At 41.2% G+C, this 24,568-nt stretch overlaps 1 protein-coding gene across 4 annotated transcripts in view; it reads left to right on the forward strand.

Moving 5' to 3' along the window:
* The window catches only part of RANBP17 (RAN binding protein 17), a 267,568-nt gene that overhangs the window by 15,695 nt on the left and 227,305 nt on the right, over nucleotides 1-24,568 (forward strand). For all 4 annotated transcript variants that reach the window (XM_050962558.1, XM_050962559.1, XM_050962561.1 and 1 more), the window contains 9 exons: nucleotides 2,438-2,528; nucleotides 4,505-4,671; nucleotides 9,692-9,757; nucleotides 10,835-10,939; nucleotides 13,435-13,600; nucleotides 14,562-14,635; nucleotides 21,213-21,332; nucleotides 22,513-22,659; nucleotides 23,741-23,913. In XM_050962558.1, the coding sequence (XP_050818515.1) occupies nucleotides 2,438-2,528; nucleotides 4,505-4,671; nucleotides 9,692-9,757; nucleotides 10,835-10,939; nucleotides 13,435-13,600; nucleotides 14,562-14,635; nucleotides 21,213-21,332; nucleotides 22,513-22,659; nucleotides 23,741-23,913 (1,109 nt within the window). The remainder of the gene's footprint in view (nucleotides 1-2,437; nucleotides 2,529-4,504; nucleotides 4,672-9,691; nucleotides 9,758-10,834; nucleotides 10,940-13,434; nucleotides 13,601-14,561; nucleotides 14,636-21,212; nucleotides 21,333-22,512; nucleotides 22,660-23,740; nucleotides 23,914-24,568) is intronic.

The following is a 24,568-nucleotide window of genomic DNA, read 5'->3' on the forward strand; positions in this document are numbered from 1 at the left end:
GCTGCGGGGGGGGGGGGGGGGGGAGGAGGGGGGGCTCCCTCCCACTGCTCTGGGGTAGGGGAGCTGCGAACACATCACCTGCCCTTCCGCTGCTCTGGGGCTGAAATTTTAGTTTGTACTGACTTTGCTAGTGCTTTTTATATAGCCTGTTGTAAAACTAGGCAAGTATCTAGATGAGTTGATGTACCACTTGGAGGATCCCTGCATACGCATACCCCTGGTTGAGAACCACTGCTGTAAGGCACCGGCTTAAGCAGGTAGCATAAGATTTGAGGCCTATGAACTTTGGCACAGATAAATGGCCCAATAGTCACCCCTAAGTTTTGGGGAACTGGGAATAGAGTGTTTAAGAGGGAGGTTTGTACATGACATTAGGCAACTGCAGGAACATTAAACTGATACTAGGCTTGGATATTTTAGTATAGAATCGTTGGCAAATACTTAACTACGAATTTGCCTCAACAACAAATTGACGTATATGGTAATAAGTTGAAATTATTAATATACTAACCTCTAGGATAAGGGCACCGCAAAATTAGTAGGGTAAGGAAACACAAATAAGAAAAAGGGGAGAAATCCCTACTGAATATGCATTAGACACAGTGGCATCAGCGTAACAGATTATGAAAGCCTATATGCTTCGGAAGAGAGAGATGTATGTAGCTCTTGAGAGGTGCCAGGAAGTTGATGATAGTGATGAGGAAGATAATGGCTAATATTTCAGGTTGTTCTGCAAGGGATGGTGCGAGTATATGGGTTTTCAAATGTACATTCTTTATTATTTCTGTCTACCTTGGTGGGTTAGAGTATTGATGACTTTGCTAACTGTATTATTAAACTATTACAAATATAGAAGTGTGAGTGTTGTAACCATGCACACTGGGGTTCCCAACTGACCAGTAATTTTGATAAAACTGAGGTTGATCTTGAGACAAGAATCCATCAAACCTCAGAGTGTTAACTGGAAATTCCTAAGTAATCAATAAAATTAATACACAATCCACAGATCAGGCAACAGTGATTTGAAAGGGTGAAAATTCAAGTATGTAACTAATTTCGTTGGCCAGATTCTGAACCCCAACTCAGCAGCACAAGGCAAGTGTAAAGCTACACTGGAGGGACAGCTGGGGACAACAGAGGTGTAGTGCACAGGGGGTGGAAGGGCTAGGAAGGGAGCAAGCCAGAGGTGGAGGTAGACAGGTACAGATTGCTCTTTCTGATCTGGGGCTGGTGGAGTGCTTACTGTGAGGCCACTGGAATCTTAAAGCAGCCCTACGGCTGTTTTGGCTTCCAACAGGCCCAAGATCAAGGGAGTAAAAAGGTGGGTTAGAGCCATGCTTTTCCCACAGCGCTTTTCTGTAAACAGCTGATAATCTGGCCGTGGTGGTTTTTTTTTTCCTTTCCTACTGTATCATATGGAAGTCCTAAGAATGCAGTCTTAAAATGATGTTTGTGATTAAACTATTAAGTATTGTTGTGCTGGAAGGTTGATGTTAAAATTGTGCATTAAGGTGTGATCTTCAGTTCTTTCATGTGTGCATTTAGGGTGACAATATTGTTGAACTGAAAGTGAGTGTGCTAGAAGGGTTTGGTATAATGGAATTGAGCTAATACTTGAAGGACTAGCATTTTGTTAGGCGTGAATGTTGCCTTTTTGTGTTTATGCAGTTGTGAAGCAATACCCTTGAGAAAATGACAGAGCATAAGTGTTGTAATAACAGTTTTAAATGTTGAGTTTTGCCACAGTCATCTTTGAAACCCCCAACTCAATTTGTTGAATTAAAGAATATCTTTAAGGAGTTTGATTCCAAGGCCAATTACAGTTTTCATAGAGAGATGTCTGGTCTGATCCATGGCATTGCCAGAGGTGTTGTGGATCACATCTCTTGTGGTCTCAGATGAAGAACTTAGTTTACTTTTCAGCCTTGAAGGCTGTAATGAAGCTTATTTTGATCATCATGCACAAAAAACTCAAATGCTAAAGTCATGAGTTTTAAACCAAAAAAAGCAAATCAAAACTTCAGATCTTTGAATCCAGGATTCTTGTGACTAAATCTATGGTGTGAAAAATTCATTTCTTAGTTATAACACATCAAATGATTTAAAACCAAAGATTTGAAAGATTAAAAAACTCAGCCCAGTGATAAGAATGAGAAAGTATTGTTAGAAAAGTAGTTCTAGTCACAAGGCCGCATTTTTTGAAGGTGCTGGATGCGGGGAATGAAAAGGTCTTCTCATCTCCTATATCTTGGAATTTTTAGTGATTTTTAATATGACTATGCTGTATTTATGTTTTTATGTGTTTATGTTTAATTTTTAGTATATCAAGTATATAGCCAAATCATTGGCTGACCAACTGTAATCCTACCTGCTCATTCTGCTTTCTTTTGGCATAATAATAATTTTTAATAATATAGTATGGTGTTTGTTTCTATAGACATCCTATGCTCAGCTTCTAGCAGCAACATGCCTTTCCAAACTTGTAAGCAGAACAACTCCTTTACCTATCGAACAAAGGATTGACATCAGTAAGTAACTTGCATTATTTCTATTAAAATAACAGCAAAAAATTGCATCTATATATTCTAAACATTCATATCACCATAGTACTGATTCCGTGAACATTCTGTTTTGCCCTGCTGCTGTCTATTGATGTGTAACTATTTTTTTAAAGGACAATGGTAGTCAGAGAATTACTCTAAACCGAACACTGTCAGGTTCTGCATTTATTCTCTTCTGTTAACTTCCAAATCAAATTTTCTCACTTTCAAAGCCCAAAGTAGCTGGATTTTCTAGTTGCCAGAGCTGTAAGCTCCTGTTGGGACCTGGAAACCAAGTTAAGTCCTTTCTGTGCTTTATTGGACAAAAGGGAGAGAACCTGGGCACCTGGGTGTAAAGAGAGAGAGCACAGTGTCCTCTGTTGCTGTCCCTTACCCTGACATGATGGAACTCATTTCTTGCTCTTTCCAGCTCCTTATTTGATGAACTCGCTGTTTGTGGATGCACACATACATTGCACCCTATCAGGAGTGTAGCAGTGGCTACACTCCCTGCATATAGGAGAATTTTAGGATGCACCCAGTTTCCCATCTGTAAAGTGAATATAATAATAGTTGCCATCCTTACCTATCTCACAAGGCGTAGTGAAGGTTAGTAAACATGAAAATTCCCAGGTATTATTAGTACACCCACTAATCTCTTACATTAACATATTACTTCATTTTTTCCCCTTCCGATTAGCTCTTGGCAGTTCTGATAAGCAAGTCAGGGCAGAGTTCACTTCCAGACTTAGGACCCTGCACAGATTTACACATGTGTTTGATTTTAAGGGTGTGACATTAACGTCATTGGAGCTACTAATTAAGCAAGTGTGTAAATCTAGCAGGACTGAGCTTTGAATAATTAATCATTTTGCATGAGAAACATCTAATATAGATTGGAATTTTCAGTACCGTCAAATGTTGTTTAGACCAGGGATGAGGAGAACACAGAAATATTTTAGAATATTTCAAACAAGTTTAAGGTATTTTGCAAGAGGTCTTAATCTTGTAGAAAAATGTCTCATCAGAGAGGCCTAGGATTGAATATACATAAAGGAAAGCCCTCCAGAGTAGTATAGAAGCCCCCTACTGAGGAAATATATAGAAGTCTGCACTGCTTCGGCTAGTGTTGTACCTGTTCTGTGGAGAGAGGATTGAGTCTACAGGGTTGTGAATCCACTTTCTTGATGACTAAATTCAGCCTACATGTTGTTTTTCTCCTCAGGAACAAATGAGCTTTTGTATATGATAAATCATCCTGTAAGTGTATAAAACAGAAATGTCCCTCCCTTCCACTCCCCAGAAAACTGTTCTCTTTATTTGAGAGAAGCATAGGTGGAAAGTTTTCTAACCTAGGAAATATGGGGGGAGGGATAGCTCAGTGGTTTGAGTATTGGCCAGCTAAACCCAGGGTTGTGAGTTCAGTCCTTGAGGGGGCAACTTAGGGATCTGGGGCAAAAATTGGTCCTGCTAGTGAAGGCAGGGGGCTGGACTCAGTGACCTTTCAAGGTCCTCTCCAGTTCTAGGGGATTGGTATATCTCCAATTATTATTATTAGAACTGAAAGCAGCCTGTACAGGTGCATGCCTGAGAACACTGTTGTTAATTTCTTATGTTTCATAAACCAGGTCTGAAGGCTGCTGTTGCATTTGAGGCAGACTAATTGATGCCCAGTGGGTGGGACAGAATGAATGATTAAATTGGTTAACCAGTCAGCATCCTTGGTATTCACAAACTATTGTCAAATGTATATTAGAATGATAATTACATACATACTTTGATGCAGATAGGTCTAATGTAGTTAATATTTTCCATGACTTAATTTTTTGAAATTAGTGTCTTTTATACTAAGCATAAAAAAACCTGATTACATCACATGACCTAGATTCCCACATTTCTGTTTTAATGGCTCAATTGTGTTTTTAAAAAGAATTGTGATGTTGACTAAGCATGTTTCCTTACAGGGAATTATATTCTGAACTACGTAGCCTCTCAACCCAAACTGGCTCCTTTTGTCATCCAGGCTCTTGTTCAGGTGATAGCTAAGATTACAAAATTAGGATGGTTTGAGGTTCAAAAGGATCAGCTCATCTTCAGAGACATTATTGCTGATGTAAAAAAATTTTTACAGGTAAGAAAAATTATCCAATCATGTCGCTACTTAAAATTACATAGTCTTGCATTAAATTCAGCTCTCTTCTCACTTAATGAATAGCTTTCTGAGTGACCCAAAGGGTATTTATACACAGATTAGAAGGGCAGGGATCAGTGCTAAAAAAATTGCTTAGGTTGGAGGACCAGAGCAGGCTTTCTACAGGTTTAAGGTTTAGTTTTTAGCAAATTGCCAGAGCTAGAAACAAATGCTTTATTTCATTCCCCGTTTTTTCCAGAGGTATAAAACACGTGTTTCTCACCTTGGCAGATTGAGTTAACAGACTTTAAAGTCGTGCCATTCTGATTACCATTGTTATTTTTCCCACTTGAATTCTAATAGGGTTTTAGCAGCTATTATCTCAAAAACATGAAGACGTAAGTACTGTACTATCTGTAAGGTGGGAATATCATCCTTCAAATGAATAAAGCATTCACTCTGACTATGGTGATTATTGCAATATCGGCTCCTACAATTGTGCAAATAATGTTCAGTTGTATGACCAGTACAAAAATTTTTCAGGACTAGTACACTTTCTAAATACTGGTCCTGGATAATGGATCAAAAAGAAAAAAGTTTATATATTTCATATAGTGGATGACATTAAAATCTTTGTGATAACATGTCTGCCATACTCATGTTGCTTATTAATGGGAATATGGAGAGATACCACCCTAACTTTAACTATTTACAAAGGCACGTGTAAAGATTTTTACTGTACTGCACATATCTGTTATTTTGAACCCACACAAAGTGTTTTTGATAATGACATAGTCAGCATTCCTCCTCTCTCATGGTCACATTAAATTTTTTTCCTGCATGACCCAAAAAAGCAGAGCTGATTGCTTAAAAAAAAAGGAGTGAGTTAGAATGTGTATTCTGTCTCAGTGGGGGTGGAGTCACAATTTGTAAGGGGTCTGCCACTTAGGCAATGGAAATGGGTAGATGACTCACTGTTGTGGGATTCGTGTTGTGGGCTTCCCTTGTCTTGTGACTTGGGTTTAAACAGACTAGTTCAGTGGTTCCCAAACTTGTTCTGCCCCTTGTGCAGGGGAAGCCCCTGGTGGGCTGGGCTGGTTTGTTTACGTGCTGCGTCCGCAGGTTCAGCCGATCACGGCTCCCAGTGGCCCTGGTTTGCTGCTTCAGGCCAATGGGAGCTGCTGGAAGCGGCATGGGCCAAGGGATGGACTGGCTGCCGCTTCCAGCAGCTCCCATTGGCCTGGAGCAGCAAACCGAGGCCACTGAGAGCTGCGATTGGCTGAACCTGCGGAAGCGGCAGGTAAACAAACCGGCCTGGCTCACTGGGGGCTTTGCCTGCACAAGCGGTGGAACAAGTTTGGGAACCACTGGACTAGGTCATAATAAGGGAGGGTCACGCACCTTCCCCTCCAGCATTTGGAGCCTTGGCATGGTTGCTCCTAGCACAAGGCATCTGATTGGACCCAGTATGTCCTAGGGCAGTTAGGGTAGCTAGGGCCAGGCAGAGGCCAGCATGAAAACCTGCCATGTGAAACTTGCATGGTGCTCAGGGAAAAGTGAAAACCCTCACTCTGCTACATGAGCAAATTCTTTCCTCACTCTGAAAAACAATGATCTGCAAAGGTTGCCTGGCAGACATTGCCAGAAGCAGTAGCAAATGATTCAGGGTGTATGTGGGTTGTTCTGATGCCCTAAATGGGAATCTTTATGAGCAGTCCAGAGGAACCTGCAAGAGGATTACAAATGTCATTGTCTCTTATCTCAGAGACTTAGGTGGAGCTTTGAAAATAAGGAGACTAAAGAAAGGTAATACTTTCTATTGGTTGGGTGGTGTATTGGAACACTGCACCCTCAAGGATGAGCTTGACTTTTTGCATTGAGGGAAGGGTAGGTGGGGAATGTAGCTGGAAGGGATTGCAATGCACACATAGCTGAGTAAAGGCTCAACTGTTTTGGTTAATTCCTTCGAAGGTTTGAAGTTAAACGGTTCAATAAGATCGTGGCCAGTGATCTTTAAACCAAAGGTGGTGTGGAGAGTTTTGTTGGTGCTGCTTGGTCAGTGGCACAGATATATTCTTGTGTTTTTTCTACTGGTCTCTAAACACATCCGTAATCCCTAGATTAGGAATAACAAAACTCAAGAGTGTAAGAAAATTAGTATCAAAATGCATACATGAAATGGGGCAGGGGGTTGTTTTCTTTTCAGAATTTATTTCAGTGAAATATCCGTAGTGGATTTGTCTAGATATGTCTGCATTTGTTTCCTTAAGGGATGGTAGTATGTATTGTTGGTTCAGGACACTGTCTGTGGTGGTGTTCCTGGCTACTAAGCAAGGAAAATAATGAGTGGAACAGTTTCAGTCATGTTCTCTGCCATTGAGTGTCAGATTTATGCTTCATTTGTTTCTCTTATTCAAAATAATTTGATTATAATATGCAAATAGATGTTTTGAGCTAAATTGGGAATGACAATAAAAGATGGGCTGTAATATTTATGAAAAAACGAACTCTTGAGTAGTATACTGTAGCTTTTTTGCAGTTACTTTTATAAATGTAATTGGATTTTACATTTATTGTTAAAATGATTGCATGTGGCTCTGCATTGGTAGCTCACTAATAATGGAGGCCTAAATACAAAACTTTGCTACTTAAGAGATTTCTTTCATTAAATTCCTGTAAAGGAGAAAATAAAGCTATAAATCTACTAGTGAACTGAATTTACTATTGAAATGGGAAAAAACCTAAGCAATAATAGTATATGTTGATAATTAATGAATAGCAGTCTTAGCTATGTGCACCTTAGTAATAATATGTGAATTTGATCCAGTTAAATTAGAATATAATTTACTGTGCAGAGAAGGTGATTAGGAGTCAGGACTCCTGTGTTCTATTCTCAGGTCTTCCACTAACTCTCTCTACCGCCTTGGGCAAGTCTATGCTTTAGTTTTTCCCATCTGTAAAATGTGGTTAGTATTTTCTTATCACCAAGGGGTAGGGTGACCAGAAGTACCGATTTTATAGGGACAGTACCGATATTTGGGGCTTTGTCTTATATAGAGTCCTATTACCTCCCCGCTCCTTGTCTCAATTTTTCACACTTGGTGTCTGGTCACTCTACTGAGGGGGCTTGTGTGATGTAATGAATATTTGCAACCTGCTTTGAAGTTCTGTTATGAAAGACATTAAAGTGTTTAAGTTACTGTTCAAGATCTGTTTAAATAAGTACCCTTAGTAATCTGTTTCGTGACTGTGGAACACTTTAACTTTTTCTGTTTGTAGTACCCATTTTCTTAATTCGAACAAAAAGCAAAACCAAACCTGTAAGAGTGCCTCTTGACCAATATCAGGAGTGCCACATGAGCAATGCACGTTTAAACAGACAAAATTACAAGTGACCCTGAAAGAGCCTTGCTTCTGTGCACTTCCGATACCCACTTTCCAAAAGAGGATCTTCCTACTCTGGTCTCATCAGGAAAAGCCTGAACATATATGTGGGCCTTGCAGTGTGCTGAGAAGATTGACAAAACTGGGGTGTGTCAGGCAAAAGGGAAAGAAATTAATTCCAGAGTGAAGGACCCTCTTCTGAAAAAACACTGTTACCATACCCTAGATGTATAAATCTTGTGACTATCAGCTTGGATAATCCAGTTGATCACAAGTGCCAGGTTGGAACACTGGTGTCAGAGGAGGGAGGACATAGACCATAAAGAGCTTTTAGATCAAAACCAAAGCTTTATCTTTTACTCAGAAGAAAACTGGAGGCCAGTGCATTCTGTGGTGCACAGGTGTAATATATATTCCATGGTCCTGATTCGCCACTGCTCTGCACCTTATATAGTCATTCACACCAGTGCAAAGCACATGGTGTTTTTTTAAAAAAAACCCTTACTCCACCATGCTGATTTGGTATCCTTGTACACATACTGTGCACAGGTATAAATGACTGTACAAGGTGACGGACAGTGGAGAATCAGATCCCATGTGTAAGCAATGAAAATCTGCATTAGTTGAAATTTGAGTGATCTTCAAGGTTATTAGATTAATCCAGTCCGGAGGTGACAAAGGCAAGGGAAACTGAGGCAAGTTACACATTTGAGAGAAAAGGTCTACACTGCTAACTGGATGTCCAGAAACAGCTGAGCAACTGTTGATTGCAGACTTTGGTTACAGAAGGTGGGCATAACCTGAATCAAAGGCAGTAGCCTGTAACTCTAATTAGTTTACCATTGATTTTAAATATGCGCCAGTGAAGGGAGCTGTATTATGTTCTTATTCAAGTGCAAAGTAATATTAAATCATTCCTCATTCCAATGAATAATTTGCTAAAGAGATGTTTGTTAGTAGTAATTTCACACAATCTTACACTTTTTTATAGAATGCCTTTCATCTCAAAGCATTCCAAAGAGTTGTTCAGTTGTGGGTCACATCCTCAGATATGTTCCTGTGTGGCTCCCATTGAACAGCACTTAATGTATAGAGGAATCACTTCACTGCTCAGATGCAGAAACCTGCAGGATGGGGTATGTCAGTCAGGCCAAAACCAGCATGTTGCTTTTCAGTGTAATGGGGAATGTTTGACCAGACCTCAGTGCAAATTTGTACTCTTCTGAAAAGTGCCATCTGATCTTTAATCCACTCAGGACACTTTTTTTAAACTCTCATCTAAATTATGTGGGACTCATTATAGCTACCTTAAAAGGATAAAGGATTGAATTAACCTTAGAGAAGTGTTTAATAGTGGTGTTCCTCTAATGTAGATATTCAGAATATATATTTCTAAACTGAAGATATATAATATAATAATATCCTTAAGTTTTAATGTTTTATGGTGCGATTTTGAAAGCCACCTCGGGGATTTGGACTTGCAATTCATACTAGTTTAATGAGAATTGGACAGCTAAATCTTGTAGACAACTTTAAAAATGTCAGGTTCACCCAACCTGTTTCTGCTAATATTAGAAATGTTGAGTGTTACATTTTAGATGTATAGATTAGGAAATTTATCTGTTTTGTTCTGTAGGCGACTGTGGACCATTATATCATAGGAGTGATGATCCTTTCAGAACTGACTCAGGAAATGAACCTAGTAAGTATGTATAGTTTTTTCCCTTTTGTACAAGATGAACGTAACGCTGCTAAAGCAGTGTGTCAGAGTCCCCCTGCACACTTTAGAAGTGGTATTTAAAAACAGGGCTTAGACATGGAGGATTCTTTTGTTTTAAAACCCTAGGTGTTTTCGGGACCAGGACTTCTCAATGGGTGGATGTGACCTAAAAGTAGGTTGCCCATTAGCTGCGGGGTGGGAAAGGGGAAAACATTGCCAAAAATATGTATAGCAGCAAAGGCACAGTGACACAGGCTTCAGCTGTACAAACCCACTCAAAACCCTGGGTACATATGTTTTTAGCCCATATCATACACGCTGCCATGTCTTTACTGTTTTTTAGCTGTGCAAACTAGATTACAGTTAGCATAGGTATGCCTACCCGGGCTGCAATCACCCCTCCAACTGCAGTGTAGATATACCTTTTATCTCATAACCAATCTCAGCAGCTTGCTCTTTGTGTTTTTGTACATAAAATTCAAAGAATTATTATCCTGGAGAGTGAATTTGATTCTCGTGTTCGCGGTTTGGGATGGAGGGTAGGAATCAAGCTAGAAATGGAATGTATTGATTAGAGAAAAGAAAAAACACCAAAATTAAAGCAGAGGAAAAATGATTTGGTGACCTGACTTAATACAACACTAAAACAGGAACAGTCAAAGTGCAGACCAGCTCTCCTTCTCTTAAAGAACTCCACAGTGCAGGAGCAATTTCACATGAGATCCATAGGTGATGTTTTGCAGAGTAGCTGCTGAATATCTCATTACTTGCTTCCACTTGTTCTTGGTGCTGCTATAGCCCTAGTAGGCCAGCATCATGGGCAGAGCATAGGACAAACCAGAAATAATAGGTAATATAGGAAAAAATAGAATAACAACAATGAATAGGAATGCACAGTCAGTGGGTACTGGTATTGGTAAGAGAAACCAGGAGGCCTGGACTTTGTACCTAACCATGGTTTTCATCTGTTGTGACTAATGACTTGTGCCAGAAATGCCCCTTTACTAGTCTTAAGGAAGAAAAAAGACTCTTTTATTCTTTTGGCCTTATATTTTGTAGGTTGATTATTCAAGACCTTCAGCAAAACATCGTAAAATAGCTACCTCATTCCGTGACACGTCTTTAAAGGATATTTTGATGCTGGCATGCTCTCTTCTAAAGGAGGTAAGACTGTTTTATAACTGAAGCTGGTATTAAAATGCCTTAAAAGTGAGGCTCTTATATTTTTACTGCTTTAAATTTATGGTAGATATTACTCTGGGTGGACAAGGTCAGTCTGTACCTAGATGGATGTTTGCTTACATCAAATTAGAACAGGCACGAGCAACTGATAAAATTGTTGAATTTTTGAGAGCCTGTCCAGTTTGTCTATTTGCTTCTTCAGTTATGTTCTGCCTTCCAGAGTAGACAGCATGTATCCTGAGATTTTCTTCTTGTTTCCTATATTGTTTCCCTAGCTTAGTTTTATTTTAGCTGAGTTAGGCCTTCTACCTCAGTGTTCTTGAAAAAGGATGATAAATCCTCTTGATGTGGCAGAGTAGCCTGGTTTGACAAGGGGTTTCTGCCTCTCTTGCTAGCCCTGTGAGACTCTGTGTGGCACTCTGAGGTAGTTCAGACCCAGCTCTTCCACAGGCTTGACAGCAGGTACTGAGGAGCAGCCTTCAGTAGCCTAAGTCTCTCAGGCCCATGTAGGCTTAAGGGACTCCAAAACTGGGCCTTGCTCTTTGCGTCTTGTCTTCCCTGCTGATCAAGGCCTTCGTTGTGCTTGAAAGCTGCTGAGCTCTGCTTCTCTTAAGACCAAGCAACTACTTACATTTGAGAGTAGTCTATTTTTAAAAACAACACTTGCTTCCCACTCCCTCAGTGCTTTCTTTGGGAGCTGCTGATTGTTCATCGTTTGAGAAAATCAAATTATTTTTTTAGGTGCTGATATTTGGACCTAGAAGCCTAACTTCTGGCACACATTTTTTTAAATACTTGGCCACAGCCATTGGGATGTGGATGATGTTTGCAATGACTGGGGCTAAAGGTATAATCTATGGGCTGGTGAATATGCTGCCCATGTACATTCAAGGTTTTAAATCAGTGATGGAAATATGCATTCATGGAGAAATCCTGTACTGTCTACAAGAAAGATTAGATACATTCAGAGATATCTAGAACCCCTTTACAGAGGCTGCAAACCTATTGCAGATGGTACAGTGCTACATTAGGGTTTTCTCTCACACATGCCACACCAAACATTCTCTAGCCTAATTGCCTTCAAGCTCAACTGAACTAAAGTTAAATTGATACTCCCAAACACTGAAAAGTGTGCACATGTTCAGCCCAGTCACCCTTCCAGGTAGTAGTTAATATGTAATAAATTAAAACATCTGTATAATGCCAACTTCTGTTTAGGAAACTATAGTAATAAGTATAGCATTTACTGACTTATTTAATTGTGCACTAAACTAACATTTATCAAACCACTGGTATAATTTCTACCCATAAAATGTAAGCACTCACATAAAAGTTGTATAAAAGCTTAGCAGAGTAACAAGTGTAATTGGAAAATAAAAATAAAATAGAGCAAGATGTTGGTTTCCAAGCTGGGTTCTTTAAGGCTCGTGCATCGTCACCAGTGATGAAGATTCAACAATTACAACTCAGTTCTGCTGATGGCACAAAATAGATTCCAGCTCCCTCTCCCAGAGTCAAAACCTTTGGTCCCTAAATCAACAGATCTGAATCTAAATATAAACAGGGAGTTGCACTGAGTAAGAAGAGGCTGCATTTTGATTGCTGTTTTGGCCAGAAAAGTAACTCTTTAAGGGAAACAATTTTCCAACCTCCAAAGAACAACTTTAGTGACTAATATGTTTGAAGCTCGAAACTCATTGCCTTTATACTATATGTTTATAGTCGTAGTCAGTTGTTTAATTTGTGGTTGTGATGGCTTTCTTTGTAATTATATATTATGGTAATTGCTGTAGTTAGAGAAGGGCCTGTGTAAAACTGTCATCTTACTCAGAATGTATGTTCTTTGTAAGCCTCCTAATCCCATCAGCATACTTCACTGACAAAAGTAAGTGTTTACTCTTGGCTCTGTAGTACTAGCAATGCAGCTGAGGGACAGTGAGTTGTATTGTATTCTGGTCTTATATATCACCAAACTGTTAGCTAAATTCAGATTGCAGGCTTTGTAGTACTGATGATGTTGTAGAACAAGAACAACCCATTCTGGAGGAGGAGGAGTTTCTGGAGCTTTTGAGTTGTAAAGTGAAAACGTATTTGTGGAGCAAACGAGGGAGAACGAGGATGGAACCCCAAATGTAAAATTTAGATACAGACTTCTAAGTTTAACCACATTTTAAAGATTAGGTCTGTAACTTGGACATGCACAATTTATATACCAATACTTTAGGAAAATGTATCCCTTTACTTGCCATTTTTAGAAAGAAGAGAACTGAGTCTTAGAGGAATAAAGTCTAATTTACTTTACCCTTTATGGGCAAAAATCCTTTAAAACTTAAAATTTATATTTAAAAAATTTCAACTTCTCTATGTACTGACAATCTGTTGTAAAGATTTAGAACTAAATATTTTCTGTTTCAAAATTATATTCAATCTGTTGTATACAAACAACTTAATGAAATGTTTTAATTTTTTAAATATAGTTATTGGCAAAACCTTTAAACCTTCAGGATCAACAACAACAAAGTTTGGCAATGCATCTCTTGAAACTTGTCCTCAACTGTCTTAACTTTGACTTCATCGGCAATTCAGCAGATGAGTCCGCAGATGATTTATGCACTGTACAGATCCCAACAAATTGGAGAACAAGTAAGAAAAGATCATAACTGTTAACACTGAAGTGCATTCTACACGTAGTGGAATATGTTATCTGTTTGTTTTGATACAGTACTTGTAATTATAAAATTATCTAAGATCTTTTCCTGTAAGATAGTCTTATTTGCTGATACATTAAACAGGAAACCTCGTGGCTATTTTATAATTTCTATCTATAACAGAAACAGTGTCTTTCCTTAATGTACTATATCACAAAGCGGTGTGCAATTCACACTGTTCTCTGCAAGTTCTTATACCATGCCAATCACCAAAGTATCTGAGTACCTTTGAGAGCTGTAGTAAGCTCTCTGTGTGTATAATACAGGTCCTTTATAGAATCGCATTCCTGGGTATCCATGTGTAACAGAGCAAGGTTAGTCTACCCTCCAGCCCATTCTAATCCACTGATTAGGCACAGTCAGGTCCACTGCCTGTGTGTGTGAATTAACTGATGTCTAAGTGATCAGAGTCCTGGCTCAGCTGTTGTTCCCAGCACTTTGCCATACCATGACAAAGTTTTGCATGATTTGTTGTATAGATACATTTTTTTCTTTTGGTGTATAGAATACATTAATTGTGCTAAAAGAGCATTACAAGGTCTTATAGAATATCAGGGTTGGGAGGGACCTCAGGAGGTCATCTAGTCCAACCCCCTGCTCAAAGCAGGACTGATCCCCAGACAGATTTTTTTTTTAACTCCAGTTCCCTAAGTGGCCCCCTCAAGGACTGAGCTCACAGCCCTGGGTTTAGCAGGCCAATGCTCAAACCACTGAGCTATCCTTCCCCACTACATGTTTGAGCTGAGCTATTTAGAACACTTATATTGATATTTTGTTCTTTAATCAGAATTGTACCTCACTCTTAGCACTTTTATGAAAAATAAAAACAATTCTGGTGATAAATATTTAATTATTACTGATAAACAATGATAAAAACATCTTATTTTTTTCCTCAGTCTTCCTAGAACCAGAGACCTTGGACTTGTTTTTTGATTTGTATCATTCCCTTCCACCAGTGCTGTCGCAGTTGGTAAGTAAAGCTTAGTGATTTAATTATAATAATTACTAAAAACAATTCTCTTTTGACTATGTACATTTATTAAACATATAGGCTAAATGTTTACTCCATATCCATCCCCAGTGACATGTTTGGTGCCACTTGCTTATAATTTGGGCCATCCCCTTTAAATGGAGATGTGAAATTATTCTGCATGTTTAATATCTTCTGTAATCTCACGGTCATGATTTGCCATTTGAGATATATAATAAACACACCAAATATGTTAAAAGAACATTATTAAGATTGCAAAGTCAAGCACTTGGAAGTTAGGACATGCTTGAATTAAGGTTGCCTGTGCATCCTTAATTCGACCCTTAATGTGTATGCATTATGATACAATCTTTAATTATGATTATACACTTTTTTATCTCCAGGACTGCTGCCTCATTCAGGACAACCAGTGCTTTGGGCAGGCTCACTACCATCAGCTCCCAGTCGTCTTGCCCAACCCAGTCACAGCCTCGCCACCACCAACTACCAGTCACTGTCCCTCCTTCATCTCCTCTTACAGTCCCAATCTCGTCCATCTCCTTTTACCTAGCCTATTTCTTGAACACAGCTGAATTCTTTTTGCTGACATTTGCCAAAAAAAAAAAAAAAAAATTCCAGCTGAGGCAGACAACCAGCATGGGAAAATTTTAGCCAAACAGCTCTTCTTTGAGTAGTGTCCTGATAGGTGTGTAGGTGTGGCAGCTCTCCGATGAAGGTGCAGAGAGATCTTCTGTAGTAGTGCCGGTTGGACTTCACATGCGCTCCTCTCCATATCACGCCAGGGTCGACATCTATATATAGCGCTTTGTGGTCCATCTGCCCTCAGTTTCTTCTCAACCACCTTTGGTGTGAGACCGAATCCAGAGCAGAGCCCTTCTACTTTTAGAGATACTGTCATTAACTTACCTTACTTTAGTAGTGATTAGCCATTTTCATGAATTTTCTTCCCCTAAAAGAAACCAAAACTTAGCTACTCTGTCCTCCCTGTTACCTGTTTCCCGCCCTCCCTGATTGGGAGCTCTCCCCCTCGGGACTATGCTGGGATCCCCCTGATTCAAGAGGTATCTGTCTTGTTGGTAGGCCTTACTCATAAGTAACAGTCACTCACAGTGCATTCACTGCCTTGGTGAGGGCCATGTTTCACAGAAGTGCATCCACTGCATTAACTCAACCACCCAGACCTTAAAGGACCGTGAACTCAGACTGAAACGTCTCCTCATGGAGAGTTCTCTACGGCCAGCTTTGGATCCCAGCCCTGATACTTCTCAGGCACTGCTCTCACACTCGACTAGGTCATCAGCTGACCCTCGCTTGCTGCAGCCATCCAAAAGTGAGCAGACAATTCCCACAAGACAGTGAGTGGGAACTAGGCACAAGAGTCCTTCAGTGCATATTCAGCCGCTGGGGATTTCCCGCATAGATCTCTTTGCCACACCAGAGAATGCCAAATGCCTTCAGTTCTGCTCACGGATGGGTCTAGGCCATGCCTTCCTCATTACACGGGATGCTGTGCGACTTTAGGCCTTTCCACCTTTTCCCCTCTTTTTTAAGGTACTTCACAAAATACAAGTGGAATGAACCCGAGTCATCCTCATAGCGTCGACATTACTGTGACAAATTTGGTATTCTTACCTCTTAGGCATGACAGTGTGTTCTCTGATCATCTTGCAATTGATTCCATGTCTCCTCTCGCAGGATGTGAGCTGAATTCTCCATTCAAATCTGTGTCTTGCTCATCTCAAGGCATGGCTCCTTCATGATTACAGGATTCAGAAATGACCTGTTCAGAGGCAGTAAAAGAGATTCTCTTAAATAGCAGACGTGACACAACACGACTCACTGTACTTACCTCCAAAAATGGGAAAGATTCCAATTCCAGTACACAGCAATCATGTTTCAGCAATGAACATCCTGGTCCCACCCATTTTTGATTATAATCTAGATCTTAAAAGATCAGACCTATCTACAAGCTCCATTCATATGCACTTGGTCACCATCACAGCATTCCACCCCAAGATAGATGGCTATTCCATATTCACCCAGCTGCTCATGAAGAGATTCCTTCAAGGCCTTTGCACTAACATATGACATCCCACCCAGACCTGGGATCCCAACCTCATCTTGCACCCTCTCACTTGACCGCTATTTGAGCCAATGGCAACATCATCCTACATTAATCTTTCCATGAAAACAGCATTTCTTATAGCCATCATGTTGGCCCGATGAGTAGGAGAAATAGGGGCTCTCATGGCATACTCCCCATACACAATTTTTTCTAAGGACAAGGTCATGTTACACACGCATCTAAAATTCCTATCCAAGGTACCATCCTCCTTGCATTTGAATCAACCTATCCACCTTCCCTGTTTCTTCCCAAAGCCACAGACCAACCAACAAGAAGCAACTCTACTCACCTTGGACATTAGGAGAGCTGTAGACTTTTACCTTGCTAGAACTAAATCTTTCAGACAATTGCCACAGGGAGTGTCTGTATCCAGACAGTGTCTTTCCAAGTGGATCTTACAGTGCATACACTTTTGTTATCAACTGCACAACAAGCTACCTCCACATGGAAGTCGAGCACATTCCACTTGCTCTGTCTCCACCTTGATTGCCTTTCTCAACTATGTGCCGATCACTGACATTGGCAAAGCAGCCACTTGGGCATCCACAGACACTTTTAGCTAACACTGTGCAATTATCCGTGACACAGCATCAGAAGCCCTACTAGGATGCACTGCCCTCTTCTCCTTATTAGATGCCACTCTGAAGCCCCAGCCTTCCATCTACGGATACTGCTCTACAGTCATCTACAGTGGAGCACCCCTAGGGACACTACTCAAAGAAGAAGAGAAGGTTACTCACCCTGTGCAGTAACTAGCTTCTCTGAGATATGAGTCCTTAGGAGTGCTCCACTACCCACCCTCCTCCTCCTCTGTTTCGGAGTTCAAAGATGAGCTCTGTGTTAGAGAAGGAACTGAGGGCAGTTGGATCTCAGATTGCTATATATAGATGCTGCCCATGACGCGAGACAGGGAGGAGCGTATGCAGCTCAATGGGCACTGCTATCAAAAATCTCTAATTGCAGGCGCAAGGGGCGCTGTGGCACCTACAGTGGAGAAACCATAGGGAGACACATCTCAAAGAACCTCAGTTAGTGCTTAGAGTGAGTAACCTTAGAATCATAGAATATCAGAGTTGGAAGGGACCTCAGAAGGTCATCTAGTCCAACCCCCTGCTCAAAGCAGGACCAATCCCCAACTAAATCATCCCAACCAGGGCTTTGTCAAGCCTGACCTTAAAAACCTCTAAGGAAGGAGATTCCACCACCCTCCTAGGTAAGCCATTCCAGTGCTTTACCACCCTCCTAGCAAAAAAGTTTTTCCTAATATTCAACCTAAACCTCCCCCACTGCAACTTGAGACCATTACTCCTTGTTCTGCCATCTGGAACCACTGAGAACAGTCTAAATCCATCTTCTTTGGAACCCCCTTTCAGGTAGTTGAAAGCAGCTATCAAATCCCCCCTCATTCTTCTCTTCTACTGACTAAATCTCAGTTCCCTCAGCCTCTTATCATAAGTCATGTGTTCCAGCCCCCTAATCATTTTTGTTGCCCTCCACTGGACTCTTTCCAATTTTTCCACATCCTTCTTGCAGTGTGAGGCCCAAAACTGGACACAGTACTCCAGATGAGGTCTCACGAATGCCGAATAGGAGGAACTATCATGTCCTATGATCTGCTGGCAATACCCCTACTTATACAGCCCAAAATGCTGTTAGCCTTCTTGGCAACAAGGGCACATAGTCAACTCATATCCAGCTTCTCATCCACTGTAACCCCTAGGTCCTTTTCTGCAGAACTGCTGCCTAGTCTGTAGCAGTGCTTGGGATTCTTGTGTCCTAAGTGCAGGACTCTGCACTTGTCCTTGTTGAACCTCATCAGATTTCTTTTGGCCCAATCCTCTAATTTGTCTAGGTCTGTCTGTATCCTATCCCTACCCTCCAGCATATCTACCACTCCTCCCAGTTTAGTGTCATCTGAAAACTTTCTGAGGGTGCAGTCCACGGCATCCTCCAGATCATTAATGAAGATATTGAACAGAACTGGCCCCAGGACCAACCCTTGGGGCACTCCGCTTGATACCGGCTGCCAGCTAGACATGGAGCCGTTGATCGCTACTCGTTGAGCCCGACGATCTAGCCAGCTTTCTATCCACCTTATAGTCAATTCATCCAGCCCTACTTCTTTAACTTGCTGGCACGAATACTGTGGGAGACCATATCAAAAGCTTTGCTAAAGTCAAGGAATTACACGTCCACTGCTTTCCCCTCATTCACAGAGCCAGTTATCTCATCATAGAAGGCATTTAGGTTAGTCAGGCATGACTTGCCCTTGGTGAATCCATGCTGACTCTTCCTAATCACTTTCCTCTCCTCTAAGTGCTTCAAAATTGATTCCTTGAGGACCTGCTCCATGATTTTTCCAGGTACTGAGGTGAGGCTAACTGGCCTGTAGTTCCCTAGAATTTTCCTTCCCCTCTTCTTTTTTTTTTTTTTTCAAAAGATGGGCACTACATTAGCCTTTTTCCAGTCATCCAGGACCTCCCCCGATTGCCATGATTTTTCAATGGGCAATGGCTCTGCAATCACGTCCGCCAACTTCTTTAGCACCCTCGCATGCAGTGCATCTGGCCCCATGGACTTGTGCTCGTCCAGCTTTTCTAAATAGTCCTGAACCACTTTTTTTTCCACAGAGGGCTTGTCACCTCCTCCCCATGCTGTGCTGCCCAGTGCAGTAGTCTGGGAGCTGACCTTGTTTGTGAAAACAGAGGCAAAAAAAGCATTGAGTACATAAGCTTTTTCCATATCCTCTGTCACTAGGTTGCTTCCCTCATTCAGTAAGGGGCCCACACTTTCCTTGACCACCTTCTTGTTGCTAACATACCTGAAGAAACCGTTCTTGTTATTCTTAACATCTCTTGCTGTCTGCAACTCCAAGTGTGATTTGGCCTTCCTGATTTCACTCCTGCATGCCTGAGCAATATTTTTATACTCCCTCCCTGGTGGTTTGTCCAGTCTTCCATTTCTTGTAAGCTTCTTTTTTGTGTTTAAGATCAGCAAGGATTTCACTTTTAAGTCAAGCTGTCTCCTGCCATATTTATTAGTCTTTCTACACGTCAGGATGGTTTGTTCTTGCAGCCTCAATAAGGATTCTTTAATGTACAACCAGCTCTCCTGGACTCCTTTTCCTTTCATGTTATTCTCCTGGGGGATCCTTCCTATCATTTCCCTGAGGGAGTCAAGGTCTGCTTTTCTGAAGTCCAGGGTCCGTATTCTGCTGCTCTCCTTTCTTCCTTGTGTCAGGATCCTGAACTCGACCATCTCATGGTCACTCCCTCCCAGGTTCCCATCCACGTTTGCTTCTCCTACTAATTCTTCCCTGTTTGTGAGCAGCAGGTCAAGAAAAGCTCTGTCCCTAGTTGATTCCTCCAGCACTTGCACCAGGAAATTGTCCCCTATGCTTTCCAAAAACTTCCTGGACTGTCTGTGCACCACTGGATTGCTCTCCCAGTAGATATCAGGGTGATTGAAGTCTTCCATGAGAACAAGGGCCTGTGATTTAGTAACTTCTGTTGCTAGAAGAAAGCCTCATCCACCTCATCCCCCTGGTCTAGTGGTCTATAGTAGACTCCTACCATGACATCACCCTTGTTTCTGACACTTCTAATCTTAATCCAGAGGCTCTCAGGTTTTTCTGTAGTTTCATACCAGAGCTCTGAGCAGTCATACTGCTCTCTTACATACAGTGCAACTCCCCCACCTTTTCTGCCCTGCCTGTTCTTCCTGAACAGTTTATGTCCATCTGTGACAGTACTCTGGTCATGTGAGTTATCCTACCAAGTTTCTGTTATTCCAATCACATCATAATTCCTTGGCAGTTATTATACGGAATGGAAATAATGGTCTTATAATGGGAGGTGTTGAGCAACCTGAATAATAAGTGGTGCAACAGCCCTGGGAAGAATCCTTCCAAATAATGGAAGACAACTGGTCAGGCAGCAGAGATTTGCTTTTTTGGTTTTACAATTATTTTATTTCATTTAAAAAGGAATACTTGTTGCACCTTATGCCCAAATAAATTTGTTCATCTATAAGCTTTTGTGGGCTAAAACCAACTTCATCAGATGCATGGAGTGGAAAATACAGTAGGAAGATATATATATATATATATATATATATATATATAGATATATATATATATATAGCAGTACATGAAAAGATGGAAGTTGCCTTACCCAGTGGAGGAGTCGAGACAAATCCATTAAAGTGGGCTATTATCAACAGGATGAAAAATCACTTTTATAGTGGTAATCAGGGTGGCTCATTTCAAATAGTTAACAGGGTGGCTCATTTCAAACAGTTGACAAGAAGATGTGAGTAACAGTAGGGGCAAATTAGCATGGGGAGATTCGTTTTTTTCAGTTCTTGTAGTGACTAACATGGTTTAGTGTACAGAATAACATGGCTACCACTCTGAAACCTTTCTTTTTTTAGGCACTTTCCTGTTTGGTTCAGTTTGCCTCTACAAGAAGATCTTTATTTAGCAATCCAGAACGTGCCAAGTATCTTGGGAATCTAATCAAAGGAGTGAAAAGAATCCTTGAAAATCCTCAGGTATTTTTGTTTTTTAAATTCTTTGCAAATGTTAAAATTATTTGTGAATTTCTATGCCTTGTCACAACCCTGTTGTCTCTCTTCATCCCTCATGACCGTCTTCCAGAGGCCTTTCTTTAAACTTCCATCCTTCTCCTCCTTTCTTAACCAGAAATCATTTTGGGACACAATTTGTACAAAATAAGCTATGCAGAACAAAGCTGTCATCTGTTAAATTAGCAATGTTTGAAGAGACGTTATGCCCTTGTCTTGGCCATGTAGGAATAAAAACAAGAGGCAGTGGAGGTGCTTTGATTAGGCTGCACCTTTTATTCACACAACATATCTGGAAATACCTGGCAATAAATTGTACAGTTCTGGTCATCATTCTTTCCTTAATTGTTTCCAGTTATTTGGGAGGACTGCCGTCAGCTCTTCTTCCCAATCTAGTCCCAGCCAGCCTGTTGCTGGGACCCCACTGCCTTCCCCTCATGTGAAGGTTAAGGGGGACTGAAAAAGGGGCGGGGGGGGAAGGGTTGTTTTCCTGCTATACCAGACATTACAAGTCCTGACCTCCCTTTCTCCAGCTTCCCTTAGAAGATGCCTCCCTAAATCCACTTCCAACTCCTGTTTATCCCCTCTGTAATGAGTACCTGCACTGGACATCGGCCACACTTACCACTTATTTAGTTGTGACATCTTGACCTAACCACCTTACCTATCTGATCAGCTGACTTGCTGTCGGGAAAGCTAAAACACTCCACTCTGCCCCAGCTAATCTGGCAGTGAAGAAAAAATTCCTTCCCAGTACCAAATGAAAAAGGGGCTAGCACAAAGCCACACACAACTGATCATAAAACCTGGTGCTGCTCTGATCCCATGGGTAGGAAGGTGGGTGTTGCTAATCAGGGATTGAGAGAGAGCAAGAGAATTATTTGTGGAATGCAGGGGTATAAATACCCTGTTCCTGCCCTGGTGCATATGGAGGTGAGTGACCATCCCTGGTCCAGCCACTTCCTGTACCTCCCTTGGCTCCACTGAGGGAAATCTGTCCCCCTCTTCCTCCTTATCATCACCCAAATACCGTAGGGATTCCTGTCCTCTTTTTCCTGCTGCCCAAAGAGTCGCTTCTTTCAGTTGCTATGAGCATATTAGGTTAGTCTGATGATTTAAAAAAACTTTGTTTCTTGTGTAATTTTAGGGTTTATCTGATCCAGGTAACTACCATGAGTTCTGTCGTTTTTTGGCTCGACTAAAGACAAACTACCAGTTGGGAGAACTAGTAATGGTAAAGGATTACTCAGAGGTTATCAGATTGATAGCCAATTTCACTATTACTAGCTTACAGGTAAGGATAAATGCAGCCTTAAATCCTTGACAGATGTGGGATTTGGTTTTTGGGATTTTTTTGTTTTGTTTTGGGGTTGGGTTTGCATTCAACTGATGTTATTTTACATGAAAATGTACTTTGTTCCAAGTTTGCCAGTAATGTAACTTGGTAAACTCTTCAGTCCTGGGCTCACATCTTCCTATGTGTTTGTGCTAAAGTGTCTAGTATAGGGGTGGCTAAAATTATTGACTCTCTGAGCTGCATATGTCAATCTTCAGATGTTTGAGAGCCCCCGGGAGGTGCCTGATGGGGCCTGGGGCTTCAGTCATGTGGGAGAGGGGTCTCAGGGCTTCAGCCCTGCTCCCACTGAAGCCCTGAGCCCTGGCAGGTGCGCCCCATGGACCTGAAGCCCTGAGACCCCCTCCCTGCTAGACAGAAGGCAGAAGTGATGTGTGGGAGGAGGAACTGGGGTCACGTTTTCCACGTTTTTGCCAGGGTGTGATCACGTGGTGCCACTGGCCCTCTCCCTGTACAGCAGCTGCTAGAGCCAGCAAGATAAGGCCCTGGGGAGAGAGAGGAGCTAAAGCAGCGGCCCTCCCTGCAGCTCCCAATTCTTTGCATCTGCCTCTTCACAAGAAGCTAACACCTGGGAACTGCAGGGAGGGCCTGCTGAGGGTAAGACGGGTGTGTGACTCCAGCTGTTGTGGGGGGAACCTTTAAATTGTCCCCCCCAATCCTCCCGCTCAGCAGGCACCGGTCATCTCACACAGAAGCTCTTAGCTGCGCCATCCCACTGCTAGGCAGAAGCCCTGAGCCCGTCTCTCCCCTCTCCCCCCGCCCCCGCCTCTGGTAGGCAGAGAATAGGGGGTGGGATGTCCATAAGCTGCACTTTAACTGTAAAACAGCCAGATGTGGCTCACGAGCTGCTGTTTGGCCACCCCTGGTCTAGTATAATTCAGTGAGGCCTTGATTTTGATTGGGGTATTTGAGCACTTCCTAAACGTAAATAATACTAATAGTAAAGATAAGATGTATGTTCATAAATTTTCACGCTGGGATAAGATATGCTCTAATTAAAATTACATTTGTTTCTTTGTAGCACTGGGAGTTTGCTCCAAACAGTGTTCACTATCTGCTAACTCTGTGGCAAAGAATGGTAGCATCGGTACCTTTTGTGAAATCAACAGAACCACACCTCTTAGATACATATGCACCAGAGATCACAAAAGCATACATTACTTCTAGACTGGAATCTGTTCCTGTAGTTATAAGGTAAACCTTCTTCAGTATAAATAGAACGTGGAGTGCTTTTGTTTTAAAATCAATAAAACTTAATCGCATTTTTCTCGCATCAGTTACATTAAATTATATTTATTGATGTTAGTAGTCACTCATGTTTTACACTGCTGTGAGATCAGAATTTGGCTCAGTGTCTTAAAAGCAAGAGCAAAAATAAAACTTGAGTTCAAGTTGGTTTTTTCCAGAGCCCCCTTATATTATAAAAAGATCCTTGCCCGTTATAATCCAATATCTAAAATATTTTTGATGCTGAGCCTCTTCTGCCATTTATGCCATCAGAGCAGGAGTTTCCTAGAGTCCCTCACTACATCAGCAAAGGAAGGCAGGAAAAGGAATCCCACCTGTTATTGAAAGGGTAGGAGAGAGTAGCACAAGATGAGGTGGCAGAATTATTTTAAAGTGTGATTCTGCTCTGAAAAAGGACTGTAAAGAGGTCCCTTTTTACTCAGCACATCTGCTCCCTGTTGTATTTGAAGTTGTAGTTGCTCATTTTAGTACAAAAAATAAGCTATGAGCTGTTTTTAAAAAATATATATATTTATTCTTCTGTTCTCCACAGGGCCAATACAGCTGGGAGAGAGTGAGTTGGGTTCTATTCCATTTCCACATATCATCAACAAAATTGCTA

This window comes from Gopherus flavomarginatus, chromosome 7 (assembly GCF_025201925.1).
Source record: "Gopherus flavomarginatus isolate rGopFla2 chromosome 7, rGopFla2.mat.asm, whole genome shotgun sequence".
Classification (NCBI taxonomy): Eukaryota; Metazoa; Chordata; order Testudines; family Testudinidae; genus Gopherus; species Gopherus flavomarginatus.